This window comes from Trachymyrmex septentrionalis, unplaced genomic scaffold, assembly GCF_001594115.1.
Source record: "Trachymyrmex septentrionalis isolate Tsep2-gDNA-1 unplaced genomic scaffold, Tsep1.0 scaffold172, whole genome shotgun sequence".
In the NCBI taxonomy this organism is placed as follows: domain Eukaryota; kingdom Metazoa; phylum Arthropoda; class Insecta; order Hymenoptera; family Formicidae; genus Trachymyrmex; species Trachymyrmex septentrionalis.
In genome coordinates this window covers 828,640-845,119 of record NW_017304887.1, presented here as the reverse complement: position 1 = coordinate 845,119, position 16,480 = coordinate 828,640, and the positions used below count along the sequence as shown (strand labels likewise).

At 34.6% G+C, this 16,480-nt stretch overlaps 1 protein-coding gene across 4 annotated transcripts in view; it reads left to right on the top strand.

The window, feature by feature from the left end:
- LOC108746488 (RNA-binding protein Musashi homolog Rbp6) overlaps window positions 1–16,480 on the top strand; it is a 448,396-nt gene that overhangs the window by 404,142 nt on the left and 27,774 nt on the right. For all 4 annotated transcript variants that reach the window (XM_018483298.1, XM_018483297.1, XM_018483300.1 and 1 more), the window contains 2 exons: window positions 3,233–3,265; window positions 7,004–7,087. In XM_018483298.1, the coding sequence (XP_018338800.1) occupies window positions 3,233–3,265; window positions 7,004–7,087 (117 nt within the window). The remainder of the gene's footprint in view (window positions 1–3,232; window positions 3,266–7,003; window positions 7,088–16,480) is intronic.

The following is a 16,480-nucleotide window of genomic DNA, read 5'->3' as shown; positions in this document are numbered from 1 at the left end:
TATATATATATATATACGTATAATATATTTATATTCTATTCTTATATGGGGTGTCCCAAAACTAACGGTAATGACTCATTAACATTAAGAAATCAAATCAGAGAGAAAAGCTTGAATAATTTTGAGAAAGAAAGAGATTCTAAAAATATAAATTGATAAAAACATGTAAGTTTTAAGTATGAGTAGAAAATTATTATTCGGGGCTGAATTATCGTTTTACATTGGAATTTAAAATATTACAGTAATATTACATCGTATGACAAACGGCAGCCTCACAATAAAGTTGTAAAAAAATATAAATAATACATGTATTAGTGGTTTTCGGGCACTCCATATTAATATGTACCTAACGATCCATTATAGATTACGCCAGACGATATATACGTTATTGTTTTGTATCTTACCTATTTGGTAACGCCATAGCATTTGATATTAATATCGATATATTTTGTGAGAGCCGCATTACACCTTATAGTTTTTTTGTAATAGATCAAACAGATATACATATCGGAACCTATATATCTATCTATCTCTACATATCTAGGTAATTAGGTAAACATTTGTGTTGTTATCAGACCTTAGACATTATTGAGACTAGGCGTTCTAGGTTCGATTAGTTAGAGCGAATCAGTTTTAAACGAATTAATATACTATGTACACGTTCCTATCGTTGAGACTACTAGTGGACTATAGCTTTTGGGAAGTCACTATGATATCGTTAGCTTAGATTATACTTTAGGCGCTCATCTTCGCGGAAGATCGCGCACTCGCGTCCGTTCGTCGACGAAGAATTGTTCGCAGGGAAGGCATTTGGCCTCCGTCGTAACATTTCCACTCATGTTTCCTTCCGCAAAATAATTCGCGAGAGAAGCGAGATAAAGCGCGGTGCTCAAACGTCTTCCGCGAAGAATACGCATTACCAGCGGCTTCAAAGAGACCTATTATATTGTACCTATTACTTAACGAGCTACGTTACATAGTTACATTTATATTACGTTACACGTAATATTATACCTCTCTCTCTCTCTATATATATATATATAGGATATATACTAAATATATATCGTGCGTATACCTATCTATACCTAATACCTCAGCTCCCGTATATCCCACTCATATATTACTCGTTACATAGTACTTAACTCTTCTTAAGCCGCATAGCATCATTTACCTTGATAATAATGCGTGAGACGTGTGTCCTAGAAAGTACGTACTTAGCCAGAGAGGCGCAACACTGTCAGTTTCGTAAGTAGACCAGACTTTGATGGTGCGATTTTATTGGTTGGTCTTTGTGACACTTGGCTGGGCCAGTTGATTTTGAGTTTTACGGGAATATAGAGTATCCGCTGATGTCTTACATAATTTATAACGGGGGCGCAGAACGATTCGACGGAATGCATTCCTGATACACGGCCTCGCGAATGTTTCTCCTTGTCCAAGACGGGACATGCACATCAAAGGGGAAACATAAAATTCTAGTGAGAGTAGCTCAATGAATTCCACGTTGCCGAAGCCATCGATGTGACGTAAACGTTAATCGACCGGCAACTCGATCGTAAACTCGAGCTGAGACAGGCTTTATGCGCTCCTCGGAACTGCGAGAGACTGTTAATATTAATACGTCGTACGTAAACGTCTGCTCTACGTGAGATCGATATGTTGCATCTGAGAAAGTTAAGGGTGTATACGTAGATGCTATATAGAAAAGCACGCGCGTAATTCGCGCAAGAATTATTAATATAGTATCGTCGAGATCTATTCACGTATTTCGATGAAGTGTGACAAAGATATATATACATATATATCTATACAATGCTGCAAATGATTCTATTGAGATAAATGCGAGATAGTGCTCGACGTACATGCAATCTTATTGTAGCTCGGAAGAGTTTAGAAAGCCATTAAGACAGAGAAAAAGAGTGCAAAATGATAGTAAAATACCATTGAGCGCTTGACGTAATCAAAACCAGCCCGGTAGAGAGACTTTAGGTACGAAATTACTAATACTATTAATATGTATCAGTGTATTTTAATGGCTAGAATAAACGCTCTTATACTTTTTTCCATCTGCGTAATATTGTGAGAGCAACGTCGATATGGATACTAGCATAGTGAGTCTAGTAGTGTAGTATTATTGTGGTCAGTGTTTTTTTCAATATTGTATCGTCAATATAAATGTGAGTAGTGGTGCCGGTGCTATGCCACGCACACGTACACACGACATGAAATAGAAAAATAAAAGTATAGCACGTTATTAATGTGCGTATTCAATCATTCTGCAAATTTATCATTTGCGGAAGACATTCAGGTGGTGGCATATTACCGACCCTTAGTCGATATCTAATAAGCTATATAGAGAGCCTAGCAAATATTACTTAACGGTAAATAATTAACCAATACCTTTGACGGCTACAATAACCATAGTTCATAGGAGGGTTTATTTTGTCGTAGAATTGGAAACACCTCGGCCGCGCGTAGTTACCTAGTACCTTGTCACACAGTTTAGAAAATGCGCTATATAGTCGATGCGATATACATATATACATAGTGAGAATCTTAGTTGTGTGGTCTTTTGGATTAGTATCGAATTATGAAATTTCATGAATGCCTTGATCTCTCTATCATTCTATTTCTCTCATTCTTTCTCTCTTTCCCTCCCTCTCTCTCTCTCTCTCTCTCTCTCTCTCTCTCTCTCTCTCTCACTCTCTTTCTCTCTTTCACTAATTTTCTCATAATTCTCTCTATTTAACCTAGAAAGCTTTTAACCCTATTTCTTATCTTTTCTTTCTTTTTTTACGTTCTCTTTTATCGTTTGGACCTAGTCATCCGTTACACTTAAATCCCGACGAATTTCTGCAACGCTTCGCTTCATACTTAACTTATCTCCGTGTACATATTCTTAAATGTTTACGCCTACCTTCGCCTGCTCGAAGAAAAATATTGGTCTTGCGACATATAAAACTTCGCGGAAATAATTGACATTTGGAAACTTTATTTCTGACACGTAGCTTATTTTGTAAGTTTTTCGAGCGATCAATATCTTTCTTCGTATGTAGTTGCAGAAATTTTGATGGAGACTTGAAATCGTTGCACTAACGAACATGCAATATAAATAAAGGGGAAAAAAATCGAAAGGAAAAAAGAATTGATGAAAATAAATAAACAAATATTCAGAAATATATATTAGTCTATGTCGAAACTACATTTTAATCGAGTTTGTTTTTCCTTATAGATTTTATGTGGTCTCTGGGAGCATTACCTGATGGTGAGTATGTGAAATATGCACTGACTAGTAAAGAACTCGATACCTGCTCCGACGATCCCTATTATAGACATAACTAAAGAAATAATGATACTATACGGCTTCACAGCCTTGATACATAATTGTCCATTTCACCTATTTGCTTCAACACATTTTACCTATAGCATATCTTTGAGTTGACTGACGTGAATCGTGTGTAAATATTAGAATTTAGCGGGGTAACTATTAACCTCTCATTAGCTTTTATATTAATGGAAATTTAATCTAATTAGCAGAATATAGATATGGCAATAATTTTGACGGATATAACTTAATAAGATTATCTAGCTTTATACAGTGACAGGACCAAATCAGCAAAATCAAATCGAATCTATCAGAATATTTAGTATTATTTATACTAAATTATACTATTAATGACAATTTTATACTGCGTGCAAATTCGAAAAAAAAATGTGACGCTGCTAGCTTAACATTATGTTGGCAGCATCAATTTGAAATAAAAGGAAAAGAGAAAAATTACAGAAAATCAGAAATCAATAGAATTGGACTTATATTAATTTGTACTATCAAGAACAATTTTATATTGTGTCATTTTCAAGAAAACAATGGTACTGCTAACTTAATATAAGCTGATAGAACCATAAAAAAATAATCATAAAAAAATGAACAAAACTGAATTTGTATTAATTGGTGCCATTGAAAGTAAGAGAGAGTTAATATTTTACATCTTTTTTCTCCTTGATATGACTTTATTAGTATTAATTTACAATTTATATATTAGTAATTTTAGTAACGAAACCTAAGTGAATCTGGCACTTAAATTTAAGAAAAAAAAAATGTTTTAATGCGCATTAAATTAAATTATTATAAAAAAATGTTTTTCAAAATTTGTTATTTGATTTTAAGTTATATAGTTATTATTTGTATCATTTTCCTTTTTGTTTGTATCTTAAGGAATTCAAAAATATAAAGAGTTGAAGAAATGCTAAAACATTTTGAAATATTTTAAATCGTAAACGGGCGTTGTCTCGTAATTATTTGTAATCGATTGTACTATAATCGGTTTCACACACATTCCTTAAGAGAATGATTGTACCAAAATTTTAATATAGAAGTGAGAGCTAACTTTGTTGTTTTTGAAGTTATTTTAAATCCGCAAGCGGATGCTTCTTTGTAACCATTTATATCCAATTGTATCACAATCGATTTCGATCCCCCTTAAGGGGATGATTGTACCGATATTTCAAAAATAGATTGAGAGCTGGCTGCGCCATTTCCGAAGATATTTTAAATCTACAAGCATGTGCTGTTTTGGAATCGTTTGTACTAGTTTCAATCTGAAATATCACAAAAATTTCAAATCCACTTGTGAATTTAAAATATCTCAAAGTGGAGTGCTAGCATTTTTTCAACCTTTTATATTTTTAAACTCCTTAAGATATAAATACAAAAGAAAGTAATACAAACAGTTACGAATCTAACTTAATTTAATTTACATTAAACTATTTTTTTTCTTAAATTTGAGTGTCAGCTTCACTTAATAGTAACACTATTCTTTGGGCCGCCTCCAATTTCGATCATGTAGCGTCTTTTATTTAGTATTTGGAATGTAAAATCACGTAGAAAAGGAATTATGTGCTGAGGGAATCATTCAATGTTATGGTGAATCGTTATTTTTCAGTGAAAATTGGAAAATCTGTAAATCCTTATATAATTACTTTCTCACAGTGATTGTACACTTTCTTCAATCATATTACCTTTCTCATGTTCTCTCGAAATGTATATGTCAAAAACGAAGAATTTAAATTTGGTTTAAAAATAAAATAAAATAAAATAAAATTTGATTTAAAAAATAATAAAATATCGTCTGTTTTATTTATCAATTATTTGGTATAAAATTTATATAAAAAATATTTTGTATTCAATAAAAAATGAAATTTTTCTCTGTCACAAGTAGGGCGAGAAAAGACCAAAATTGCTAGTATTCACTCAATTTATGGCTTATATAACATAAGAATATACAGATTTTTCGATTTTCACTGAAAAATAACGATTCACCAGAACTTTCAATGATTCCCTCAGCACATAATTCCTTTTCTACGTAATTCTACATTCCAAATACTAAATAAAAAATACCACTTGAACCAAATTGGAGACGGCTCAAAGAATAGTATTACTGATTAGGTTTTATTGCTGGGATAATGTATAGATTGTAAGTATATACTAATAAAGTCATTTTACGAAGAAAAAAAATATAAAATTTTAACTTACTTTCAGTACAAATTTTTAGTACAAATTAGTACAAATTCAGTTTTGTTCATTTGCCCTTGTTTTATTTTGTTATAGTTCTGCCGGCTTATGTATTAAGCTAGCAATGTCACTGTTTTCTTAGAAATAACACATAATAGAAAATTGTTCTTAGTAATACAGGATTAGTAGAAATCCAATCCAATTGATTTCTGATATAATTTTTTTCTTTTTCTTTATTTTGAATTGGTCCTGCCAACTTAAGGAAATCTTGAAAATTAATCATAGTAAATAGCACTTACACACAAACGATTTACGTATCATTGACACATCACTACATCAATATCTCACTCATGCATGCCACACATACATATAAATTTTTGTATAACAATTATGTTTTAATTAGACGTATAAGTCCAATTTTAAGAACTTCACGCTGTTTCTTCATACAAATTACTAGTCTATGGACTATTATTTCGTAAGTACAGATTGTACGGATTTTATATGAAGTAAATGTTGTCACGACGTGACAGTTCTGGAACGCCATATTGGAAAGAACTTAGAAATGGTAAAGATGATCTCAATTTCAAAATGTTTTTGCCATTCTCAGCCTATGCTGATAGACTCCATCTTACAGGTACGTATTAATACGTATACTTTAATCCTGGAAAAGGATGTTCAAATCAGAGAAGAAAAAAAGTAATTGTTATACAAAAATTATATGATTTAGTCGATGATACAGACGATTTTATGATCCTCTTAATATTAAACTAGCAACACCACGTTTTTTTTCGAAATGGCACACAGTATAAAATTGTCTCATTAACAGTATAATCTATAATCCGATAGGTTCAATTTAATTTTTGCTAATTTAGTCCTGCCAAGTTTTACTGCTGTTTTAAGCTAGTTTTCTAATTAACCGAGTAAATAAATTTTCGATATTTTCAAGGAATTCTTATCGATAATTTAATGAATATATTTGTGAACTATATATATAATTTGCAAAATATTAAGAAAGTTTTTTAATAGTTTTAGTTCTTTAATAACTTTATAAGTTTTCCTATAAAAATAAGATAAGTCTTTTAAACTTTTGTTTGTCAAATTGAATTGAATATAATAATAGATATTTTGACATGAGACTTTTCATTACTGATTTTTGCTTTTTTGCAAAAAAATAAATTTTTATCTTTATAAATATCTTTTATAAAGATAATACTGAAACTTAAATGGTTTAAATCTCGAGGACATGGAAAAATAAAAAACAATCTTAATCTACATCTGTATCACGGTACCAAAAATAAAATTATACGTTTTCACGTTGAAAAATATTTAGTTACAAGAAATAATGTTACAAGAAGTGCGAAAAAACTAAGAATTTTCTTATGCTTATCAGCGTTTACAAAAATTATCGCGAACGATTACGTTGTCCCAAATGCTAAGAGGACTAGTGAGCTGTAACGAGGAGTGTAACGGAAATTTTCGTTGTGTTCGCAGGTTTCCCAGCGGCAGCGTACGCGGCATACGCGGCGGGCCGCGGCTATTCTGGGTACCCTAGTTTCGGATTACCCTACCCGACAGGTAACCACCTTAGCCTTAACCACCTTAACCACCACAATGCGGCCCACATCGCGCCCCTGAACTTGAACTTGAACCTCATACAGGCGCAGCCCGCGCCCCATCATAACCCGCCCACTCCGACACCGCTATTTTACCATCCCAATCTGGACCTCTACAACGCCATGCCTCTGTGAACTAACTCACTGATTAACGATACCGATAACGAAGCTGTGCGCGCACTCTAACCCATCGCTATACGCTAACTGACTTGCTGTCGCTTGGTCCATCCGATCCCATCGCGGCGAGAGAGCGTGTTGCGACGCGAAAATCAACAAAGTGAGAGATAGCCCCCATGTTTCCCGAGAGTGATTCGGGCGGTTTGAAAGCAAAGACACGCGTGCGATACTTGAGGATTTCTAGCTGACGATCCTCCGCAGAGACGTACACTAAACTTTCGCGAGGGACAAAGCGACTCTCCGTTCCGGGATCACGAATTCTCGAACTGGACGATGCGATGACGCGACGCCGACGCCCGGAACGCAAGCAGGTTCCGCCGAACACGCGTTGCTATTTGCAAGAAAAATAACAGGAATGGATGACGAGAGATTCTTCAAAGCATGATTTCTCTTTAAAACCGGGAGAATTAGTTCTGATTTTACAAAGTTTTTGCAGCTCTCGATAGCGAGAGAGAGAGAGAGAGAGAGAGAGAGAGCCACGATGGAATAGACGAAGAGAAAACGGGGTTGAAAATGTTGAGCCATGAGAAACTTCGCCTAGTTACAGGATATTCGGAGATAAATTATTAATATCTAGCAAAGAGAGTGTCAGCTTGGCCGACACGACGGCTGGCTCGGCTGCGATATCGACTCGCTTCTCTTTGAAACTGAAAAAGTTTGTACATTATTGGAGTGTGCTTATTCGATATCTGTCGCACTGTTGGTTTCGCGTATTTTTTTATAACGAGAACACTATCAAGCGGCAGTCAGCGATGAGAATCGTACAAATTGATAAATAATTACTATATCAAAGTTATACCACATCGTTTTAAGGTTTAAGGGTATCAAGGAAAGATTTGTTAGTCTCAATATTAATAACATCTCGTTTAATATTCTCTTTATATTTCTATATTTATCTTTGTATTAATTAACAGAATATTCGACAGATTTTATCACGATTATTTTATTATACAATACAATACATTACTATTCTACTATATATTTTAAAATAATATTTTTTAAAGAAACAATAGATTCCAAAGGATATAAATAATCTATTCTCTTTCTCGTTCTGCGGTAGACAATAAATCATCGAGTGTTTGCGAAAAAGTGTGTTGTGCTATCCGTGGATTCGGAATTTATTGAGCTGTTATAGCTACGGTGCACTATTGATTCTCCCTTGTGCTGTGGGTATCATTTTTAAAGAATTCAAAATCTCAAAATATTGATATGTATATATGAATGAGAATATGTAAAGGTAAAATAGAGGGGGGAAAAAATGTGCATAGATTACGCCGGGTGCAAAATGCCTCGTGAAAGTATTCGAACGATTTTATTCGATTTAATATAGGCGTATTACCGTTTGGATACTTTGGTAAGCCACTATATGTGAAATCAATCATTCCTTTCAATAACGAATATATCCCAATAGCAATCTCAATAAAAGCAAATATCCAATCAATGTCCGAATTCATCAGTAAATACCACTAAATATTGAAATAGCCGATAAAAGTTATCAGAGGAATACTTTTACTTTTACAGCGTTTATTAGCCAAAATTGTGTAGGGAGAGCGTACAGTAAAACCAATATTATATATATTTTGTAAATACACATCAATATTTTGAAAATCGATGATGTCACTAAAATTGAGTTCAAACTGTACAAAGCTGTTTGGCGCGGTCAACGGTTCGTGAAATCGATCGCGATATAAAATGTGTGGAGCGGGGTAAAATGTCATTGTTGATATCTGGCAAGGGTAACAAGTACGTATCGATTGACAATGATACGCGAGGGACCGCATCGCGGTCCACTTTAATATATACACATACAACACATGTAAATACACACACACACACATACACACACACACGGACGCCCACGTACACAACATACACGCATTCTGCTATTGACATACACTGACTGCAGCGACTAATAGAGTATCTACATACATGAAATGAGCACGTCCATCTTTCGACATCGATTTGTTGAAACCGAAGTGGATAGTTCATGGGCGAACCTTTCAAAGTCGAGTCTTCTTCATAATGTATTTGCGAAATAAAATCACAGATCGCATTTAATTACGTTTGAGGGAAATGCATTTCTTTTCTATCGCAATTCAATATGACGATTGCCTATCCTAAAGCTCGATGGACAGAATTAAAGGATAGTAAATCATTAGTTTGTAATCCCCCCCCCTCCCGTAAATTATCAATCTCTTATCCGATCTCTTATCTCTGTTCCGATTTGTCTCTGTAAACTTTCCTTTTAACAATATTAAATTATTATCTGTATTTTTACTGATATTTATTTGCTATTTTACGTCGTAAATTTTATTTGATTTTGATTGATTATATAAAATTTGAAACAAGGCAGCAGTTTAAATGTATTGAATGTAATATATATATATAAATATGAGTTTAATAATATTGAAACTTCACTACGCAGCCAAACCGAATAGTTAAAATGAAAACCATATAAAATGAAAACCAGATAAAACCATATAAAAAACCATAACGTTCTAAAAGATAAAATGAAAACTAGCATAAAACCTTGTAAAAAAAAGCCATGACGTTTTCATCGATATCTTCAAAAACATATTCTATTTTCTATTTCTTTCAAGTTAGCGATAAAAAATATTATTTATACAAAAGAATTATTTCTTTTGCAAAAACCTCAGTTTCATCAACAATTGTATCTTAAGTTGATTTTCAATGGATTTATTATTAAGTAAAATTATTATTATCATTCTCCTCTTTCAAAGCTTTCTACATAGAGAGAGATATCAATTTTAATCTCCTTTAGGTCTCCTTTATTGCGCGATTTATCTGCTCTTTTAATATAAACTATTATGTAAAACTTATATAACGCTTTTAAAACATTTCCTCACTTTTCTTAACATGTATTATTTATCACTCGTGTGCTTGCGTTTGCTTGCTTTCGTTATTTTTCGCCTGATAAATGTCCGCACATTTTATTTCGCGGAAAGCAATTGTAATCGAAACTGTGCACCCTTCTATCCCACGTAATTTTAACCCTTCCACGTGGCTTGCTGCTCCTCATGTCAAGCATGTAAAGCAGTAATGACGCGTCACGTCGTTAACGTCGGACAAACTGCGATCGGTGCCCCGTCGCGATCGAAATTAATTAGCGAAATTAATTGAGGATAGTGTCATCCAACAATAACGCTTCAGATTTGCTTCAGAAAATGCTTAAAAATGGAAATGCGGTTCCTATTGTCTTGAGAAATTCAGATCTACGTACATCGACTTTTAGAACAATATATGGGTGGGAAGAGAATTCATAAATAATGTATAATGTTTTTCGGACGTTGGCCCATCCCTCAAAAAGCCTGTCCTCCCCCTGTTTCTCCTACTATTTCCTTTTTCGATCCGATCCTCGCTTTCCTCCAGGGATGTGCTCGATACTTCCAGAATCGTTTCCAATTTTCCTCGACACCCTCTACTTAACGCATTTGAATAACATTTCGGGATCACCCCCGCGGCTACCTTTCCATCCTCTTCGCTCGTTCCCGATCTCCTAGTTTGTATTTCTTATTGCGTACAGTTCACGAGGCATGGTGGTAGAAGGAAAAGTGGATATCATCCGCGATGATTGATCGCCATAAAGAATTCTTCGTCACCCCCGTTCCTCACTCTTACTCCCTCAATGTATTTCCAATGTCCGAAAAACATTTGTCGGTTAAGCCACCCTCTTCGCAAATATGGAAACGGGGCGGTCTTCTATGTGAGGTAGGAACGTGGGTTAAGAAAGATATTTCTAGGTAAGGGGCGGCGACGTATACATTTGTGGGGAACTTCAGGGAAGATCTTAAGCTCGAATATGTGTGTGTCTGTCTGTGTGTGTGTCTGTGTGTGTGTGTGTGTGTGTGTGTGTGTGTGTGTGTGTGTGTGTGTGTGTTCCCGAACGGCAAATATTCCGCTGCTTCAAGAGAAGTCAAACGGCGACCGTGATTTAACGATCATCGCTAGACATTCACCTTCATGTCCCGAAAGCGCCAAACGAGATCGTTTCACGATGCAAACTGCATTTGTGAAACCGTTTCATGTATTTCGTATATTGGCAAATAAAGACAAATCTTTCTCGATAACTTACGAATGAAGGGGCAAGCGTACGAAAGATGTTTCTATGCAAAATTGCATCATTCTTACAAAATCATTATTTCCTATTATGTTATGTCAGTCATATGAGATATCAAATTTCTTAACTTTACGAAAATTAAAGAGAAAATTATCTTTTTTTATATTAATTTTTATAAACTCTCTTTGACGACTTAGTTTATGTTAGTTAATGTAAAAACGAAATGTTTTTATATTTTATATGTTGGATTTAATTAAATTTGATATTTGACTCTTACACGCTCTTTCTAATAATTTTGATTGTTTCGAGCATTAAGAATCCTTTGTCCTTATTTAATTTAAAACGTTTTTATTTTAATGCTTTTCAAATTTAGCTATTACAACTTATGTTTTACGGAAAATATACACTTGAAATATATATTGTATTTAAATATGAATACATCAGAGGGATATGTTGCATGAATGAATAGTGTATCAACGCTAAACGATGCTTATATGCATGTACATGATATTATGTGACATTGTTGTAATGATGATAACTGAATTCCGAATGTGATAATACCAAAATTACCAGCAAATTGTCACAAATCCGATCCTCTCGTCTGCCCCTTCGATTCATGTTTTCCGATTCAAGATGGATGAGATGTTTAGTGCGTCAGCATAACATTATACAGCAAATTCGCTGTATTAGTTACAGTGCAAGTTTCAGTAGAGCGACGTGGTCTATTTGTTAAATATTGACGTAAAATCAGTGAGTTTCAATTACGTTTAAATCAACGAATACGCTTTCATTCACAAGTTAATCAATCAAAGAAAATTTACATGAAATATTATCAATAAATGCAAAAGTTAATTGATTGATTTTATACAAATTTTCCAGTATTTGAGAATATGTAATGTATAACAATTAGTTTTTCAAATTTTACAATTAAAAAATTTCTTCTTTTTGTCAACAATTCTATCAATGTTTACATAGTCACTGCTAAAATTTTCTCAATGCAGTGAACAATTTCGATAAACAATAAATGCAGAATATTTCTTTCTCTCTCAACGTAGCGAAGAAATTGAATGAATGAGGAGCACCGCTCTCGCAGTTTGTCCGATGATATATCAGTTTATTATAAAGCGTGGCACACTTTATACTTAACATTTTTTAATAATATGTTTAATTGTTAAATCAATGAAAACAGGCGTGAGTGGGTAATCGCAAAACAATAACTTAAGAGATCAACGAGAAAAGAAAATAGGGGGTTTTTGCGTAATAACGTGAATTCAGATACGGCAAACGCTAAAGTCATGTTATCATTTTCTTAATTAGTTGTTAAGAAGAATATAACCTGAGCGTTCTGGATAAACGGTATTGCAAAAACTTCCTAATAATGACTTAACGGGATGATGGTGATAGTATCGGGGATTTTGGGACTACCTTTTTTTTATCTATTCTATGAAGTGTAGAATAATTCCCTAAGAAAAAAATATAACTGAAAATACTGTGTGGGTTTCGACTAAGCCCCAGTAGGGGTGACGTTAAGAGGGAGAAAAGCGCTTAATTCTCAAATGATGCGAGAGTCATCTGGGAAAAAATAAAAGAAAGGAGGAAACACGGAGTGAGGGAGATAACGAGGGGTAAATGTACCGACCTGTCGCTCTTGTGATACGCGCTAATAACTGCCCCAGTTGGCTAGATTTCCTCGGTCCATTCGCGGAACGATAGTAAAGGACTGAATCCTTTTAGCCCGTGTGATCGTCTTTCTTACGAGAAAATAACAAGCTGCAATGTCTCCATATTTTTCCCGGGATAACGCCGCTTGAGTAGACAGCGTAACGACGACGACGATAAGAACGACGACGATTTCCTCTTAGAATGCAAACGTAATAACGAGCTTCTTCTCTTCCTTGCCTAAAGAAAGGGGGGGGGAGGGTAGTTCCTATCGCCTCATTGGACATCAGTCGATTTTTCAGACTTCAGAGGCACTCGAAAGGGACACTTCTTTTCTTTTCGGCTGCTTGCCGGCGTGCACAGACTTCACAAATATATCGGACTTTCTTTCTGTCCGCCGTTTTTTTTTTTCTCGACGGATCGATTCGTGCGAGGATCTATTCTGTATAAAGACCGATTCGGGGTTATCCCGAATCTGGTCGGTAAATCAGTTAAGTTATTCGAATAGTAGAATATCGAGGAGAAGGAAGAAAGCTCCATCGCATAAAACTGACGCATACATTGTTGATAAGAATATTTTGTTATTCACTTATTGTGCAATTGGCATCAACATTCTTCTAATACAATTGTTCTTTCAGATTTTTTTGTTATTCTTTCTTTTAATTTTACGTCACCGGATTGTGATCACAAATAAATGACTTATAGAGTGGACGAAAAGTATAAACAAAAGAAAACAGGAATTTAACATTCAGAATGTTAAAAGAATCTCATTCTTTTGCTTTTGATATGCATTATTGCAGACATAATGAAATATTTAAAATTTTGTTTTAGATAATTTAAATACATAATAATAATGTTTAATTATAAAGTTTATTTTAAATATAATATTATGTATTGATCGATCGTATATTGTTTTTGATCATTACATTATTATTCAACGAGTATTATTAAAATATTAATTTATTTTGGGGGAAATATAATAGATGCTTTTAAAATATGATATTCTATTGACAACTATTTTAGAAGATTTTAATTTCAAACAACAATAATGTTAAATAATAATTATGAAAATACTTATGGAAATACTAACCCAGTTTTATTATTACTGTTAGTTTATGTCATTAATTATCATGTTATTCATTTTATTATATATATATTTATTAACGTTCCGAAAACGCTCTTCCACACTCGATATATCCCTTATTCATATTCGATTAAGGAGCGAGGGCGAAAAGAAAAAAAAAAAGAGGATAAGGAAAAAAAGGGGAGAGTTTTACGCGCTCGCGATTCGCGTACATACACGCAAATCGAAACTCAGTCCTTTCATCGGAGAGCCTGAGGAAGGGTGGGCGGGCAGCTGCGGCGAAGCGGAAGGGTTGTTCGTGAAGCGGGGGTGGGAAGAGGATGGCAGAGGCGCACCGTCGTATTTCACAGTCATTACCGTAACGTGTTACCGTGCGCGCTCGTTGCGCCACGCAATAAATCGTCGGTTACCGTTACTATGGGCGTAAGGGGATAGGAGGGGCTGCAAGAGGGAGATGAACACGAGGGGGGTTATTGTGGAACCTCAACCCGCCACCGTGCCAGTGCGTTTCTGCTAACCGTTCGCGTTTCTGCACGATCGCGACCTCCTTTCCGATTCTTTGCACTTGAATCTTCCTTGCTTTTTACATCCTTTTTTTATCGCGCAGGATAGTTTAACCTTTCTAGAGATAAACCTTTCCGAATAGTTTAAACATTCGAGATAATATACGTTGAGTATCGAGAAACATTTCTATTTACTAAATAACATCTACGGCTTGTTTTTCCTTATATTAGACATCTAGTCTCTAAGTAATTATCAAAAATAATTTGAAAGTTATCTAAACATGAATTAACACATAAATTAGTAACATTCATTTTATCCATAATCAATAACTTTATATTTATTATTTTAATAAAAAAGATTTAATAAAAAAGGCATGCACCATCATTTCGGAATCTAAAAATAATTTATAAATATTCGCGTTACATTTATAATTAATTTTTTTCTTTTATGCAAAAATTACATAAAAGAGACCTAATTTTATTATTCTATTTACTTTTACTTTTCTTAAATCTTTACAAATTTCTGAAGCGTTTATTATATGTCAAACGCAGTGCAACACAAATAACAGTTGATATAGCATTTCTTTGTCAGGTTTCTCTGCGATCTACATTCGCCACAGCTGCATCTTTCATTTTCTCTGCCGGCAATAACTAGAAACATCGCGGCACAGAGTTCAGAATGCAAACAACAGCGCGATTGCTCCGAATACTCGCGAATTAATATCGCGACAAGCTCGATTCGCGCCACTTTCGAGTCGTTTCGAGAGCGCGCCACGTCACGTCGTTACGTTCTGCCGCGCGTTGCGGTGTGTGACGGATTTTTCTTTTTTTCCCCTTTTTATTTCCGTTTTTGCGCGCCTGGCCTTTGTTTCGTCCCATTGACGACAATGCACATAACTCCCGCGCTTTCCGCTTTCTCTCTTCCGTCGTTTCCGCGTTTCGCTCTTTGTTTGACGCGAGCGGACGATTTCCATTCGCGAGTTCAAGCCACGAGTAAAGGCCGCCGGAAATAAAACGAGGCAAACGGGAGAGAGTCAAAGAAAGGAATGATTTGAATTTCGATTATTCCTGCAGCAGTTTCCTCGCGGACACGCTCGCGACTCGATAACGGCTTGTCTTAAATCTCACCATGAAAGAGTCATAGATCCAGTGTAACAACATTTTGCGCGTACAGAAACACGACTAACAGGAAGCGATGCAAAAAGAAGAAGATACACACTGCTGTCATATTTAAATGTAAATTTACGGTGTTCATTGACTGTGAATATCTTATCAATTACAGTTTTCCAATTTCAACGAAGATTCATCCACATTTTTCTTTCCATCCATTTTTCTTTCCTATGTTGTTTCACACGCAAATATATTTGTGCGCAATTACCAATTATAAAAACATCTAGCCGAGTGAAAAGAATATAATACCAAATAAACGATATTGGAATGATTGAGATGGATCAGTACCTTAATTTGTTCAAATGGATGGTGATTAACGTAATTGAAACTATAAATTCCAATATGATACGAATTTATAGACCGATTAGAATAAATCTAATTAAATTCCCATATTTGATTAAAGCTGGAATCTTAATGCTTAAATATTTCTTGTGTGAATTTATATATGTATATACATATCTGATTCTACACGTAAGTTCCAAATATTGCAAACACAAGAATTTTTGCAACAAAATGTCTGCATCGCCGCTATGAGATGGGGATGATTCGATGGATCGTAGAATTAATACTTGATCTTTTCGTACGATGTCGAGCGCGAAAAGCTCTCTCCTTCTACGTTTGCCAACAAGAGATGTATTTTCTATGGGTCGCACTATATATCGTCGTGTGTACATTTCGCTATAC